The sequence below is a fragment of the Nomascus leucogenys genome, chromosome 6 (genome assembly GCF_006542625.1).
Source record: "Nomascus leucogenys isolate Asia chromosome 6, Asia_NLE_v1, whole genome shotgun sequence".
Classification (NCBI taxonomy): Eukaryota; Metazoa; Chordata; class Mammalia; order Primates; family Hylobatidae; genus Nomascus; species Nomascus leucogenys.
The window spans coordinates 83933279-83949728 of record NC_044386.1 but is presented as its reverse complement, the minus strand read 5'-3'; the positions used below and the strand labels follow the sequence as shown (position 1 = coordinate 83949728).

Here is a 16450-nt window from a genome sequence, read left to right as displayed (position 1 = left end):
AGCCCTGTTCGGCCCCACGCAAACAAGGAATAGAGATGAGGACCAGGTTGAGTCAATCCTCACAGAAAACTACCGGAAACACAACGCATCTTCTGGGCCGCGCTGCCGCAGCCGCGGGCAGAGCCACCCCGCCTTGGCCATGGCCTCCTGCACAGCCTGCCCTTCGTTCGGACCCCCCACCCCCACCCCACCCCACCCCCACCCCCCACCCCCACCCCCACCCCCCCACCCCCACCCCCACGATCGGTCCCTGGTGCGCCTGCGCGGAGGCGGGGCGGTGCTTTGCCCTTTGTTGTGGGCCCCAGTTTCCCAGGACACCGCGCGGCGCTGGGGTGGGGATATGCAGATGAGGCACTCGGGGGCGGGGCGGGGCGGCGGCGGCGGCGGCGGCGGCGGCGGCCGGGGAGGGTCAGTTGGAGGCAGGCGCTCGCTGAGGCAGGAGGAGGCGCTCGGCCCGCGGCCTGACAGGGACTTAGCCCGCAGAGATCGACCCCGCGCGCGCGACCCCACACCCACCCACTCATCCACCTATCCACTCCCTGCGCCGCCTCCTCCCACCCTGAGCAGAGCCGCCGAGGATGATAAACACCCAGGACAGGTAACGGCCCGGCCCAGGCTCCCCGCCCCCATCCTCCCTCATCTGCTCCAGAGGGCCTCTCACATACCCCTAGCCGGCCCCCGGCCCCCGCAGCGGGGCCATCCGCCCCCAGCCAGGTCCGTTCACCACTTCAGCCACCGTAGTCCGGTCCTCAGCCCTGCAACTGGGCCTCCTTCTGTCCTTTAGCCCCCTCTCTTCAGCCGGGCCCATCCCCCTCATCCGGGCCTTCTCCTCCCCTAAAGCCCCCAAAAGCCGGAACCCAACCTTCCAAGCAGGTCCCCTTTTTTCCCTCAGCCCCACCGAACTGTGCCCCATTCCCCAAACTGGGCTTTCCCCCGCATCCAGATTCCCCAAATTGTTTCCTGGCTTCCTCAAATCTTTCTTACTCGCCTTATAAGTCACTTCACCCTTCCCTTTGAATCCCCTCCCTGATGAAAACTGCACCCCCCACCCAGACTCTTCTCATATCACTGCCCCCCGCAAAGTCAACCTCCATCCTTCAGTTCTCAGTTATCCCCACTGATCACCCTCCCCCCATTCTCTTCATTCCTAGCAGCCCTTACACGGATGTCCAGCCTTCCTCCTGGTCCCATACTTCAGCTTCATCTTTCCCCCACCTTCCCCCCACCTTCCCCCCTCCACACCCCTCTCCCAGTTTGGCCCCATTTTCCCAGTCTCCCAGCGCCATTCCTTTTATCTATCAAACACTGGGTTTGATTCCTGTGCTCCATCCTATTGCCCCAATGGTATACCCCCAACACTCTTGGAAACATTCTTACCCTCTAAACATCTCTCAGCTGGAACTCATCCTTCTCCTTCCCCTCTTAACTGAACCCCGTCTTTGGATCATTAGATCACAGGACTCAGCCATCCCGCTTCCAGTGAACCTTCCCCCTGTACCTCCAGTGCCTTCAAACCAAGCTCTATATTCTGGACACTAGACCTTTGCAATTTCCTCCCTCAAAACCCGACCCTAGTCTTCCCCCATTAATTAGAGAAAGGCTGCACATCTTTCTCAGACCGAGCACCCTGGTTTTCCAAACTTGCATGGTATATCCTTCCCCCTGCAGATAGTTGCTCAATTTTCCTTTCTCTACGTGCCTCTCTTTCTCCAAGACAACCCTTCTCACCTATCTCTCCCTCAAATTTTAATATATCCCATATTTCTGCCTCTGTTCTCTGAAACTGTTCCACAATTTCCTAATTCCCTAGAATTTTTAATCCCAGTTGCTCCTTATACATCAGGATGGCTTTCATTTACAATATGGACCTAATTCTCTTCCTCATTTTTTCCCCAAACTTGTTGCTGTCCTGTCCAAACCGTGTCTGAAGCGCATTAGTTCCCCACACCAGAACTTTTGTCCCCAGATTTGGCCTTATGGCCTCTGCCTCTCACTTGGGCCTCATTATTTTGCAAGCAGATCCATTCCCTGTAAATCTTCCTTAAATCGGGCCATGTTCTATTCAGAATTAGACTAGTTCCTCTTAAAAGCATTGCCTTCTTTATTGCTTTTCTTTGCATAGAGCCCTCTAACTGCCACTCAGGGTTCCTCTCAAACTTGGGCACTCTTCTTACTGAAATAGTCTCTCAACTTTCCCTTCCCACTTGTTAACAGCACCAGCCTTAAATATTCCAACTGGGTTTTCAGCTTTTCTTGTATTTCAGTTTCTTACCCTGGCTTCACATTTGAGAAATCAGTCACTTGGGCCCCACCTTCAAAGATTGGTCTCATTGGCCTAGAGTGTCCTGATTATTAGCATATAGTTTTAAAGCTCCCCAGGTAATTCTTTATAATGCAAAGCCGGGGTTAAAAACCACTGCTTCCTTCCTGCAGCTTTTCCCATCCTATTCCTGTAGTGGGTGTCAGCCCTTTTTCTACTGACAAGGGCCTAATTTTCTTTGAGGAATTTTTTTTTTGAGACAGGGTCTCACTCTGTGGCACAGGCTGGAGTGCAGTGGTGCGATCTGGGCTCACTGCAACCTCTGCCTCCTGGGCTCAATTTCTTCAGGGATTTCTTAGTCTTTCTCTCTCAGGTACTGTCCAGAAGTACCCAAGATACAATACCTGCAACAGCCTCTGAAGTTCCTGTCTGTACTCAGTTCTCAGCCATTGGCCATTTTCTTCCCCCAAGTCTCAGACTCTTACCTAGTGCCTTCCCCCTCATTTCTTCTTTACATGCAGGAAGAAAATTCACTCCCCATTTGATAATTTGTTATGGTCTTATTTGACCTGTTATCCCTGCCTCCCATGTTCTCTTTACCCTACAGCCCGTCAGCTGTTAGAGTTTCCTTTTCCAAGACTCTCCATGTTCATCCCCTCTGCATTCCCCTCTTTCACTCCATCTTCCGTAACTCAGCCCCTCTGGAGCTGAGGAGGGGGAGGAGGATATAGACTCGGAGAGTGCTGGATGCAAAGGTGTTACTTATGGCAAAGGCGCCGTGTGTGCTGAGGATAGATGGCAGGTGTGAGAGAGGGCAGGATGAAGCACAGGGGTGGAGGGGAGCAGAGGGACCTACCACAAAACCCACTCAAGGGGTATGTAAGATAGACTTTTTTTTCCTGTTCTTTTTGTGTGTCTGTAGTGGGGGTTGGAAGGTGGGGTGGTCTCAGCAGTCATTGTCTGGAGTCCTCTGGACTGAGCTGGTCGAAATGCCGAATCTTTTGTAGGCTGAGCCCTGAGAGTTGAGCAACTTGGAACCAACATGTAAGAGTCTTCACCAACTGTGAGGTTGAAAGACCTGAGTTCTGGCTGAGCCAGTATGCTTACATGTGAAAAGAAGAGGGGGTTGGGTTAACTTGACTCGAAAATTCTTTCCGGCTTCCTAAGTGGCAAAACAGGCTTGCTTGTCTCCAGGGCCCTTGCTTAGCGTGTTGGTAATTTGAGGGGCCTGGCTGTATGAGAGGCAGGTGGAGAGAGGAACCAACTGGCCTGCCAGGGCCTGGGTAGGAGCTAGGCCTTGGATCAGGCTCCTCCTCTTGGCCTGGGGGTGGGGTGTTGTGTGCAGGGTGTCTGGTTTCTTTGAGTGATGGCAAACCCATTTCCATAGCATGTTTCCTAGATTCCTTGGGCCTGCCCCTAACTTTCTAAAAGGAATCCTGGTAGAGTCCTAACTAGGGATTATGATAAGTCCGACTGAGATGTTCTTCCCAGTCAGTGTTCTCGAGTGTTTCATATCCATAGAGTGGGGAGCTGGCTGGGAATTTAGCTCCCATTGGGTGGGGGATGGGATTTTCAGCTTCCCTGGCTCCAGTGAAAAACTCAGGAGGTGGAGGCTTGGTTTCCTGGAAGAAATAGTTTCAGAGGAGCTGGCACTGTGTTTTGAAAACAAGGCTCTTCCTTTCCAGTGTTATTCTGATTGGTACTTCCAAAATGTCAGAATTCCTGATGGTGGGGGAGGGAAGAAGATACAAGTACAAGCACCTTTATTATCCTTTTTGAACATGAGGTTTAAATCCAAGGAAATCAAGCTTCCTGGCCTTTTTCTCCCTGGATTTGCGGGGGCAGGGAGACAGTATCTGTCTAGGGCTTGCTTTGTACCTGTGACAGTACAGTATGTAGAGAAGCACTAGCCCTGGCTTGATAGTGATATTATTATCAATCTGTGCTGATGGGCTTTGAGGAGAAACATTTGGTTCTGCAGGTGGTTTTTTGGGGGAAGGGGGCAGGGCACAAGAACATATCAGAACTATCAGCATCTTCACTGAGTGGTTTCCTGGGTAATGAAATTTCTGTCTCTTCCTAAAGGGTGTGGTTTCAGTTATTCCTTATTTATTGACACTATGGCTTGTTGGGCATGGGGTGGTAGGGAGAGCCAGTTTTCCAATGATGTGCCTTCAATGTCACTCTATGGTAGGAGGGTTGGGGGAGAGGAGAGAGGGGAGAGAGAGAGGAGAGAGTGAAAGAGGAGAGAGAGAGAGAGAGAGAGAGAGAGAGAGAGAGAGAGACTCTCCTAGTATAGTCAGGAATCCCCCCAAATCAGAGCTATGCTTCAGAAAGCAGTGTGGGCTAATAATAGTAATTCCTCACTCTGCCAAGAAATCCAAATTTAGCCTCAGAGCTGCTCAAAAATATAAAAAAGGGGACTGAGGAGTGGGATAGAGGGATGTTACAAATGTGCATTTCTAGAAAAACAAAATGAGTAATTCATCCCTTTTTGAAAGAGTATACAGTGTTAATTCAAGTTGGTGCCATGATTTAGAAGGTTATGAAGCCAAAGTTACAGACCATGCCAGGCATGGTGGCTCACACCTGTAATCCCAGCACTTTGGGAGGCTGAGATGATTGCTTGAGCCCAGGAGTTCAAGACCAGCCTGGGCAACATAGTGAGATGCCCCATCTCTTAAAAAAAAAAAAAAAAGTTATAGACAAGAAATGGACAAGTAGGCAGGCAAGAATTTTGTCACTTAAAGTGAACAAAACAGGTAGTGTCCGGTTAGCAGCAGTAGTGTAAAATGCTTTGTATAAGATAAACCTTAAGAAAATTTCTTAGGCCTTTGATACTATGTAAACAATGATGTAATTCTATCCTGGGAAGAGGCTGGCACTGTGTGATGACCTTACTCTACAAACTAGATTGAGGTACTTAATATGCAAAAGTAAAGTCTTATATTAAAGCTTGATTACCTAGCTATCCACTCGCCTCTGGTAGCATATGTGATTGTGCCTTCCTTTGGCATATGTACCAATATCAGCTGTGTAATAAGCAAACCTCAAAGGCACAGATATTCTAGCTACCACTATAACTGTGCTTCTTGTGGAGAATCAACCAAAACCCAATTTTGCTTTCAGCCTGTGATTCAGAGTGGTGATGTCATTTTCTTTATAATTGTGCTTAGCAAGAAGATTCCCTGTGGAACGCAGAATAGCCCTAGTGAAATGACTTATGCCTGGCATTTGCCCAGGGGCCCTTTCTCAGATGGAAGGGGCATTGGCAGCTGGAAATCAGCCTGTACGGCCACACTAGACAGGAGGTGGTCATCACCCTCCCACCTTTCTTACTTTCTGTTTTGCTAAGTGATGGCCCATCTTTTTGCGTAGGGATTAGTCATCAAAGACATTCCTAGTCTCAGAGTAAAAGCAACCGGTATGAGGGAAGTGAGGGCACCTTTGGGTGTTCTATGAGGCAGGGCCTGAGACAAGAATGGGTCAGAAGAGGTTGAGAGGGGGAAATGAATGTGTTGAGAATGTGGTTTTCAGTCTTCAATTGATACCAAAAGGTAGCTAATACCAAGGCCATCTGACTTTCTCTGACAGGTAATAGAAACTAGAGAGAAAGGGTGCAGAATTGAATGAGCAAAGGAGGCCACTGATTCAAGTGAAACATGATCAGAAGTATATTAAGGAGAATTTGAATTCAAGTATTTTTCAGATGTAGCTAAGTGGAAGTTACTCACAGAATTACTTTTATATGGAATCTCTACTCTGTGTACTCTGTACTCGTTTGGTAGCCATCTGTGGGGGATTGGTTTCAGGACCTCCCCCTTACCAAAATCCAAGGGTCCATTATATAAAATAGTGTAGTATTTACATATAACCTATATCTATCTTCCCATATACTTTAAATTATCTCTAGATTACTTATAATACATAACACAATGTAAATGCTATGTAAATAGTTTTAGTGCTCTTTTATTTGTACTTTTAAGAATTGTGCTGTTATTTATTTTTTTCCTGAGTAATTTTGATCCATGGTTGGTTGAATCCACGAATGTGGAACCTGTGGATACAGAGGACCAACTGTATGTAAATCAAAACTGACTAAAGACAGCTGGAAGTGAGTCCTTTTTTTTTTTTTTTTTTTGAGACAGAGTCTCGCTCTGTTGCCAGGCTGGAGTTCAGTGGTGCAGTGTTGGCTCACTGCAACCTCTGCCTCCCGTGTTCAAGTGATTCTGCTGCCTCAGCCTCCCGAGTAGCTGGGACTACAGGCGTGCACCACCACGCCGAGCTAATTTTTGTATTTTTAGTAAAGACGGGGTTTCACCACGTTGGCCAGGATGGTCTTGATCTCCTGACTTTGTGATCCGCCTGCCTCTGCCTCCCAAAGTGCTGGGATTACCGGTGTGAGCCACTGTGCCCGGCTAGAAGTGATTGTTTAACAGAAGATCCTTTACTTTCATCAAGAGACTTAAGGTTAATTCTAAATAGTAAGTACCCTAGAGATTTAGAAATAGCATTTGAATTATAAAAATTTTATTTACCATCATCATTGCCTAGCTGTACATCTGCTGCATACGCTGCCTGTCTGTAGTCAATGTGTGAAATTGTAACCTGCTAAGGGCATTTCAGACAACAGTTTCACAGGCACTTTAAATTAGAGGCAGCAGGATATGATATGTTAGTAGCACTCATATGTATTCTGAGGAGTGTTTCCAAGGGCATGTCCTATCACTGAGAAAATAAAAGGCACTAACAGATGGGCTCTAATCTTCCATCTCTCTTCGGAATTGCCTTGTATGCTGGATACCTGACACCTTAGTTTCCGGCATGGGATATATATATTTTTTTCTCCTCCAAAGCAGGACCAGCCCAGCTAGATGTTTGGGTTCAGTCTGATACATTTGATTTTCCTTAATCAGCCTGATCTTTTCAGCCTCTGAAAAGGACTGAGCTTCTTTTTTTTTTTTTTTTTTTTCTGAGACAGAGTCTTGCTCTGTCACCCAGGCTGGAGTGCGGTGGCGTGATCGCAGCTCATTGCAACTTCCACCTCCCTGGTTCAAGCAATTCTCCTACCTCAGCCTCCCAAAGTGCTGGGATTACAGGGATGAGCCACCATGCCCAGCCTGTTTCTTTTTTTTTTTTTTTTTTTTTTTGAGACGGAGTCTTGCTCTGTCCCCCAGGCTAGAGTGCAGTGGCGCGATCTCGGCTCATTGCAAGCTCCGCCTCCCGGGTTCACGCCATTCTCCTGCCTCAGCCTCCCGAGTAGCTGGGACTACAGGCGCCCGCCAACACGCCCGTCTAATTTTTTTGTATTTTTAGTAGAGACGGGGTTTCACCGTGTTAGCCAGGATGGTCTCGATCTCCTGACCTCGTGATCCGCCCGCCTCGGCCTCCCAAAGTGCTGGGATTACACAGCCTGTTTCTTAAATCATCCTTTAGGTGGTTGAGATTAAACAATGCCTGCCCTCAAGTGGTGTGACCAGGAGGTAAGGAAAGATTGGAAAAAGCTGGGGATAGGAGCCAGTTAGAAACAAGACTAAACTGAATATGAAACCCAACCTGGTTTGGATCTTATGATAGGAAGACTTGTGTTTAGAAGTCACTGTCTGTTGTGCTTAAATTCTTCCAGGATTCACTATTCCTAATGGGCTTGGTGGCATAGTTTCAATACCATTTGAACAGTAAAGCCATTATTAGAAGAGAAGGCCATTACTGGGTAATTTCATGCCCCTTAATGTCTTTAACCACCACATATGTACCCATCCCCCTTCCTTTCTCACTTCAGAAATGACAGGTTTTTTGGAAGAGAAGCAATTTGCCATTCACAGCAAGTGACTAATAACAGATGCTTTATGTGGACGATGAAGATAATTATTGTGATCTACTGTCTGCTAAGCTTATCCCAAACCCCAGCTGTTTCTTTTAGGGAACTGGAACTAGTTCCTAGAGTGGGGGCTTGAAACACCCCTCCACCCCCATTCACACACACTTGCTTTCCTGCGCAGATTTATGGGAGAGGAGCAGAGCCTCCAGGATCCTTGTATGTGAGAGTGGGGAAGTAAATGACATGTTACCATGGCGTAGATATCTTGCATTTATTTGAAGAGGAGAGAGATCAGGAAACCAGAAATATCACAAGCCCCACTGCTAAATATGACTAGCTTAAAGAAAGAAATATCACAAGCTCATAGATAGTGCTGGACACAGGGCAGGCAGGCTCCAGGGATTACTTCTAGGAAGACAAAGGGTATTATGGTCTAAAAAAAATATCCTCACTTTATTCTCGTCTTTTCAGTGCGTTGGCCCATTGCTTCTGCTGTTTGCAAGTAAAAATTAGCTAAGAATCAAGATGGCAGTTGGGATGCCAGGCAGAGGTTGAATGTAGCTTGCTCATCTAAAGACCATTTGAGGAATAATTCCTTTGGAAGTAGGAGCCTGGCACCAGAATTCTAGAATTGCAAGGGCCTTGGTGATTGATAGGGTTATTTTGTGAACCTAATTAATTCTCTTTGTATACAAGATGATAATCTGTCTATCCCAGAGGGGTTTGCCCCATCTTTGGGTAGCTCCACTGACCAATAGAAGCAAACCAGCTTTCTCCCATGGTCCAGCCCTCCTCATGCCCCTGCAGGAACCTCAGCACAGAGAAATGGTCATTGGGGAATGAGAAGGGAATCATATGATATGGTGCATGTGTGTGCATTTGCTTGGGGAAACTCCCCCACCAAACCCTTGTCTTTTTTTTCTAGTCTGGACACTGTTATTCTGCCCCTTAACACATTAGAAGGGGGAATCACAATCGCTCATTGTCCCCAGCAGAAAATAACTCCTGTCCTTGAAAACAGTAGCATAGTCCTCTGTTAAGCCCTTTCTGTTTTTTTGTTTGTTTTTGTTTTTTTGAGACAGAGTTTTGCTCTTGTTGCCCCAGCTGGAGTGCAGTGGCACGGTCTCGGCTCACTGCAACCTCCACCTTCCGGGTTCAAGTGATTCTCCTGCTTCAGCCTCCTTAGTAGTTGGGACTACAGGCACACTCCGCCACACCCGGCTAATTTTTGTGTTTTCAGTAGAGACGGGGTTTCACCATGTTGGCCAAGCTGGTCTCAAACTCCTGACCTCAGGTGATTCATCCACTTCAGCCTCCCAAACTGCTGGGATTACAGGCGTGAGCCACCACGCCTGGCCGTTTTTGTTTTGAGCTGAAGTTTCGCTCTGTCATCCAGGCTGGAGTGCAGTGGCACAATCTTGGCTCACTACAGCCTCTGCCTCGCAGGTTCAAGCGATTCTCCTGTGTCAGCCTCCTGAGTAGGTGGGTCTACAGGTGCACACCACCACACCCGGCTAATTTTTTTGTATTTTTAGTAGAGATGGGGTTTCACCATATTGGCCAGGCTGCTCTCAAACTCCTGACCTCAAGTGATCCACCCGCCTCTGTCTCCCAAAGTGTTGAGATTACAGGCATGAGCCACCGTGCCCAGTTCAGCCTTTTCTGTTAACAGCTGTTGATGAGGCCGAGAGTGGAGGAGGTGAGGATGACCTGAGGTTTTCCAGAGGAGGGAAGAGGTGGATATGTGGTTACACCCCTAGATTTTTTTTTTTTTTTTTTGGGGGGGGAGGAGGAATCTGGCTCTGTCACCCAGGCTAGAGTGTAGTGGCACAATCTTGGCTAACTGCAACCTCCACCTCCTGGGTTCAAGAAATTCTTCTGCCTCAGCCTTTTGAGTACCTGGCATTACAGGTACCCGCCATCACGCCCGGCTAATTTTTGTACTTTTAGTAGAGGTGGGGTTTCGCCATGTTGGCCAGGCTGGTCTTGAACTCCTGAGCTCAAGTGATCCTCCCTCCTCGGCCTCCCAAAGTGCACCCCTAGATATTGATGCTGCTCCTCACCCGTGGACACTTCCCTGGGAAATCCATTTCTCAAAGAAATTTCCAAGTATACTTGTAGGCCCCCAGTTGAAATCTTTGAAAGAACAGATCCTAGGAGCTGAGCAGTGACGGGTTTGGACTTCCATTTTCAGCTGGAGTGCAGATACAGTTCTGCTAATAGGACTGCCCCTTTGGTTATTGTACCATTGCCATGTTAGGTGTGAGTTCAGCTTTGTTGCTCTTCATTTAGAAGAGTCCAAAATTGGCATGCCATGCTATATAAAGCAAAGGACATTGTGAAGAATAGTTACCTCACACCGTTTTACAATGGCTTTCAGGGAAAAAAAAAAGCCCTGACTTACAGCATTTGGGGATTTTTGCAGTGTAAATACTCCCCCTTTGGCCAGTTCAAGCTACCAACATGACATCATTAAACACATATTTGGCAAGAGATGTGCACAACTGTGTGAGCTGGCCCCAGCAATACCCCCTAAATGTATCCACTGCATTCCAGCTGCTCTGAGGCTGATGTATGGTGGCTGGGGAACAGGCCTGTTGCTGAGTCGTGGTGTGTACACGCACACACAGTTTACCTCTTTCTCTGTTTCACTTGCCCTTGGCCTAGGGAATGAACTACATCTCAGTCTAAGGAACCACTAAGTTGGATTCAAAGACAGTTGAGCAGATCTACAGCCCTGTTGGGTCCATCCGAAAATCAAGGTGGCCAGTAAGGTGACAGCTCTTTTAGGAGCCTTCTACCTGCTATAATCTGTCTGATTATTGGATTCCTTACTCAGGTCATAGCATGTATCCTCCTCTCCCAGCACATACCCTGCACCCAGCACATCTGAGTGTGTGTTCTGACCACATCACTATTACCGGACCTCCCACGCTCAGGTCACGGAAGGATCAGCAAAGAAGGGCAAGAAGGCCCAGCATTTGGTGGCATACCAGGGGCAAATCAGACATCACAGTATTCTATGTACTATTGTGTACCTCTGCTCTGGGAGCCAAATCCCTGGATTCAGTTTTATTCTTAACATCGAGGGATTTGATTAAATGATTTCTCACTCCAGCTGAGTGTGGTGGCTCACGCCTGTAATCCCAGCACTTTGGGAGGCTGAGGCCGGCAGATCACTGGAGGTCAGGAGTTCAAGACCAGCCTGACCAACATGGTGAAACCCTGTCTCTACTAAAAAATACAAAATTAGCCAGGCGTGGTGGCGCATGCCTGTGATCCCAGCTACTTGGGAGGCTGACGCAGAAGAGGCTGAGGCAGGAGAATCACTTGAACCTGGGAGGCAGAGGTTGCAGTGAGCCAGGTTTGTGCCACTGCACTCCAGCCTGGGAAACGAGTGAAACACTGTCTCAAAAAAAAAAAAAAAAAAAAAATTTCTCACCCCAGTTCCTTTGCTCAGAAGGGGGATGGGGCCATCACTGGGGAAGTAGCCTTGAGAGTTCCTCAGGGACAGGGTACCCAGGCCACATGACTTCCCCTCTCCAGCCTGTAACTATGTGGGCCTTTTTGATTCTGCCACATAGGTGGTTGAGGCACCATAGGGAAATGAAAAGAGACTGGCACAGGGTTTGAGGCTTGGCAGGTAAGCCAGGACCTGGTGATTTCCAAGGTCTGCCCAGTGCCACAGTGATTTGTTAGAAGATTGCTAGGTGCTCCTCCAGTCAGATATACCCAGCTGGAGTCCCTTGGCCCTCCTGAGACTCCCTCCCCATGCCTCTGCAACCCGGTGGGTTCCCCTTAAGACAGCAGCGTAATTCTGGAAGCTGAAGCCCACAGGACTGGGGCAGCTGGGGAGCCTTCATAAGCCTTCCCTTGTTTAGAGAGAGCCAGGATGGGGTGGGGGTGGGATTTGAGTTATATCTTTACATCTTGGCCGGGCGCGGTGGCTCATGCCTATAGTCCTAGCACTTTGGGAGGCTGAGGTGGGTGGATCACGAGGTCAGGAGTTCGAGACCAGCCTGGCCAACATGGTGAAACCCCATCTCTACTAAAAATACAAAAATTAGCTGGGCGTGGTGGCATGCGCCTGTAATCCCAGCTGCTCGGGAGGCTGAGACAGGAGAATTGTTTGAGCTTGGGAGGTGGAGGTTGCAGTGAGCCGAGATCGTGCCATTGCACTCCAGCCTGGGCGACAAGAGTGAGACTCCGCCTCAAAAAAAAAAAAAAAATGTTCAAGTCTTGGTGTTTACTGTCTCACCCTCTCTGTCTCTTGCAGTAGTATTTTGCCTTTGAGTAACTGTCCCCAGCTCCAGTGCTGCAGGCACATTGTTCCAGGGCCTCTGTGGTGCTCCTGATGCCCCTCACCCACTGTCGAAGATCCCCGGTGGGCGAGGGGGCGGCAGGGATCCTTCTCTCTCAGCTCTAATATATAAGGTAAGGAGGACCCTGGGATGGAAGGCTGGGGATGGAGCCTTCTCAGACTCCACTGAGCTGCTGCTCAAGGGGAGTAATCACTTTCTTAGTCTTCCGGCTCTTAGCCTAGCCAGTGGGGGGACTGTGAAGGACTCTTTCAGCTGAGGCTGTTGCATGGCTTATTGGGAATACTAGGGGAAAGATATCAGCACCATTTGTTGCCTTTTAATCTGCTGTAATTGAGGCCCAGAAGTTAGTTTAGCTTCTCACTAAGACTGGGATGGAAGGTTAGCAGGGCAGCTGAATTCTGGGCTTTTGAGATTGTGCCCAAGGAAGATAACACGGACCCTACAGTCCACTTGGAATCAGACTTTGGCTGACTGGGGCTCCAGCCAAACCCTCACACATATCCTCATTTGTTTTTGATGTTTCCCTTTCTGACAGGGAAGGAAAAGAACATGGTGTTGGGGGAAAGCGTGGGCTTTTGAGTCAGGGAGGCCTGGGTTTGAATCTCATCTCTGCCATTCACTGTCTTTGGAGCCTTGGGTCAGTTGCTTCATTATTCTCAGACTTAAAGTGGAGTTGTTAATTACCATCTCAAGTGCTTGTCATGATGATAAAGGTAATATATGGGACAGCACTTTGTACTTGGCACCTAGTGGACAATTTAGGTAAATATTTCCCTTCCTGCTTTGCTAGCTTTTACCACCATCAACTGGTCTTAGTGCCTGGTGAGTGACAGCTCCTTTTAGCCATCATGAAGCTCTGCGTTTTCAGCATGGCCTCTATCCCACGCTACCCTGAGACTGGCCTAAGGAGACTCCCAGCATCGCCTAGATTAGGGAGTGGATGATATGGCCAGAAGCAGTAGTGACCTGGTCCTCTGCCCTGCTTTCCTTCCCAGGACGAGAAGCTCACTGTGACCCAGGACCTCCCTGTGAATGATGGAAAACCTCACATCGTCCACTTCCAGTATGAGGTCACCGAGGTGAAGGTCTCTTCTTGGGATGCAGTCCTGTCCAGCCAGAGCCTGTTTATAGAAATCCCAGATGGATTATTAGCTGATGGGAGCAAAGAAGGGTAAAGAGCCAAATGCTGGGGAAGGGAAAGGAGGTCCCATTCCAGAGAAGAGTATATGTTTACTGTGGGTTAACAGAATTGTAGGGGAGTCTGTGCCTTCTCCCTTAGCTCTAGACTCCCCAAGCAGATACTGTTTTTTAACAGGTTATTTTTAGCCAGTAAGACAGGCCTGCTCTAGGTTATAATTAAAGCAGATTGTTATCACATTAACCAAATGCCTGCCGGTTAATCGCCCCATGGTTCACTCTGACACTAAATCCCCCTGTAACCTACACAGTAGTGTAGTTTAAAAGGCCAGGAAGCAAAGAGAAGTACTTAGGCTCATCACCACCTTCCTAGACTTCCCTCCCATTCACACCCCACCCAGGAAGCTCAGAGGTAAGTGGGATTTTATTGGATTGGGCAAAGACCCTCCAAGCGGCCAAGATGTGTAAGAAATGTCCTGAGGACAGAGTTCCTGAGTGGTCCTAGGCTCTTGAGAAAATCCTTTTAGGCAGTGTTAGAGCCCAGAGTGTCCCTCTCAGTGGCAGGTGATCATATCAAACTTGGCAATCTGGGGGACACCCAAAGAACTGGGTTTTCTTTCTAGGCCCCAAACTCTGTCTTGTGAACAGCATTAGTTAAGATGGCTAGTGTTACTTTCAGATGTCCAATTACAGGAAGAGAAAAGTTAATATTTTTCTCAGGCACTGTGTTTTTTTTGTTGTTGTTGTTGTTGTTTTTTTTGTTTTTTTTTTTTTCTGAATTCAAGGCTCTTGGGGTCTTGACATAGGAATCTTCCTCCTGGAGCTTCTGAATTTTTTTTTGTTTTTGAGACGGAGTCTTGCTCTGTTGCCCAGGCTAGAGTGGAGTGGTGCGATCTCGGCTCACTGCAAGCTCCGCCTCTTGGGTTCATGCCATTCTCCTGCCTCAGCCTCCTGAGTAGCTGGGACTACAGGCACCCGCCACCACACCTGGCTAGTTTTTTGTATTTTTAGTAGAGATGGGGTTTCACCGTGTTAGCCACGATGGTCTTCATCTCCTGACTTCGTGATCCACCTGCCTTGACATCCCAAAGTGCTGGGATTACAGGTGTGAGCCACTGTGCCCAGCCCAGAGCTTCTGTATTTATATTGCTGGTTGTAGGCCTCAGAAAAGCCTTTGGGTTGGTAGGGGTGGGGGTGGGGTGTGAATGGGAGGGAGGTCTAGGAAGGTGGTGATGGGCCTAAGTACTTCTCTTTGCTTCCTGCAGATTGTTAGCACTGCTAGAGTTTGCTGAAGAGAAGATGAAAGTGAACTATGTCTTCATCTGCTTCAGGAAGGGCCGAGAAGACAGAGGTGAGGAGTCAGAGTGGTGTGAGCCTTACAGCCCAGACAATGGGGCCTGGGGGAGAGAAGGGAGCACCTCCAGGATGAGGTGGGACTCTTGAATTTGTCTTTCAAACCCTGGGAAATCATGGCAGGAGGGCAAGTGCCCGAAGGGTTAGTAAAAGCCTAGTGCTTATTTGTTCCATCTGTGTTTGGGTTTTGATTTCAGCCTACCCTTGTGTTTCTCATCAGACTTTTTTACACTCTGTCTTCTGCAGCTCCACTCCTGAAGACCTTCAGCTTCTTGGGCTTTGAGATTGTACGTCCAGGCCATCCCTGTGTCCCCTCTCGGCCAGATGTGATGTTCATGGTTTATCCCCTGGACCAGAACTTGTCTGATGAGGACTAATAGTCATAGAGGATGCTTTACCCAAGAGCCACAGTAGGGGAAGAGGGGAAGTTAGGCAGCCCTGGGACAGACGAGAGGGCTCCTCGCTGTCTAGGGAAGGACACTGAGGGGCTCAGGGTGAGGGTTGCCTATTGTGTTCTCAGAGTTGACTCGTTGAAATCGTTTTCCATAAAGAACAGTATAAACATATTATTCACATGTAATCACCAATAGTAAATGAAGATGTTTATGAACTGGCATTAGAAGCTTTCTAAACTGCGCTGTGTGATGTGTTCTATCTAGCCTAGGGGAGGACATTGCCTAGAGGGGGAGGGACTGTCTGGGTTCAGGGGCATGGCCTGGAGGGCTGGTGGGCAGCACTGTCAGGCTCAGGTTTCCCTGCTGTTGGCTTTCTGTTTTGGTTATTAAGACTTGTGTATTTTCTTTCTTTGCTTCCTGTCACCCCAGGGGCTCCTGAGTGTAGGCTTTTCAGTCCCTGGGCAGTGTCCTTGAGTTGTTTTTTGACACTCTTACCTGGGCTTCTCTGTGTGCATTTGTGTCTGGCCTGGAGTAAGCAGGTCCGACCCCTCCTTCTTTACAGCTTAGTGTTATTCTGGCATTTGGTTAAGCTGGCTTAATATCTGTTCAACGTTATCAGTACATTTTAAATAGGGGCATTGAAATTTACTCCCACCATCAGGGCTTTTTTGGGGGATGCCTGGGCCTTAAAAACACTAGCCAAACTCTAATTCTCAAATCACTGCCAGGAGTTCTTGCTCCTGGCTGCAGGCCCAGGCCTCAAGGTCTCCTTCTTGGGGTCACAAAGATCAGTAAGGAAGAGGAATATATAGCAACTCAGGGCCTGGGAATTGTGGGGCAATCTGTTCTTAGGGATTGGATGCTTCTGGCTGGCTGAGTATAGTACTAGCTACCTCCCCACCAGGTTCTGAGTAGTGTCTGAGACCCTGCTCTGCAGGGCCTAGGGTAGCTGGGAGTGTAGAAGTGGCCTGCCCTTAACTGTTTTCACTAAACAGCTTTTTCCAAGGGGAGAGGAAGGGGGAGAGATCTAGATTGGGTGAGGGGGATGGGGATGTCAGGCAGGCAAGTGTGTTGTGTTACTGTGTCAATAAACTGATTTAAAGTTGTGGTTGGTCTATTCTTTATTTATTTCTGAACTAGGACCAACTCCCTACCAAACTGT

The 16450-nt window shown here is 48.3% G+C and overlaps 1 protein-coding gene across 1 annotated transcript; it reads left to right on the top strand.

The window, feature by feature from the left end:
- The first annotated feature begins 415 nt into the window (after positions 1–415).
- On the top strand, positions 416–16396 carry OAZ2 (ornithine decarboxylase antizyme 2). The gene is given in 5 exon segments (NM_001289954.1): positions 416–598; positions 12358–12515; positions 13399–13574; positions 14806–14891; positions 15140–16396. Coding segments are annotated over 5 exon segments (570 nt in total). The 5' UTR covers positions 416–578; the 3' UTR covers positions 15271–16396.
- Positions 16397–16450: the final 54 nt, after the last annotated feature.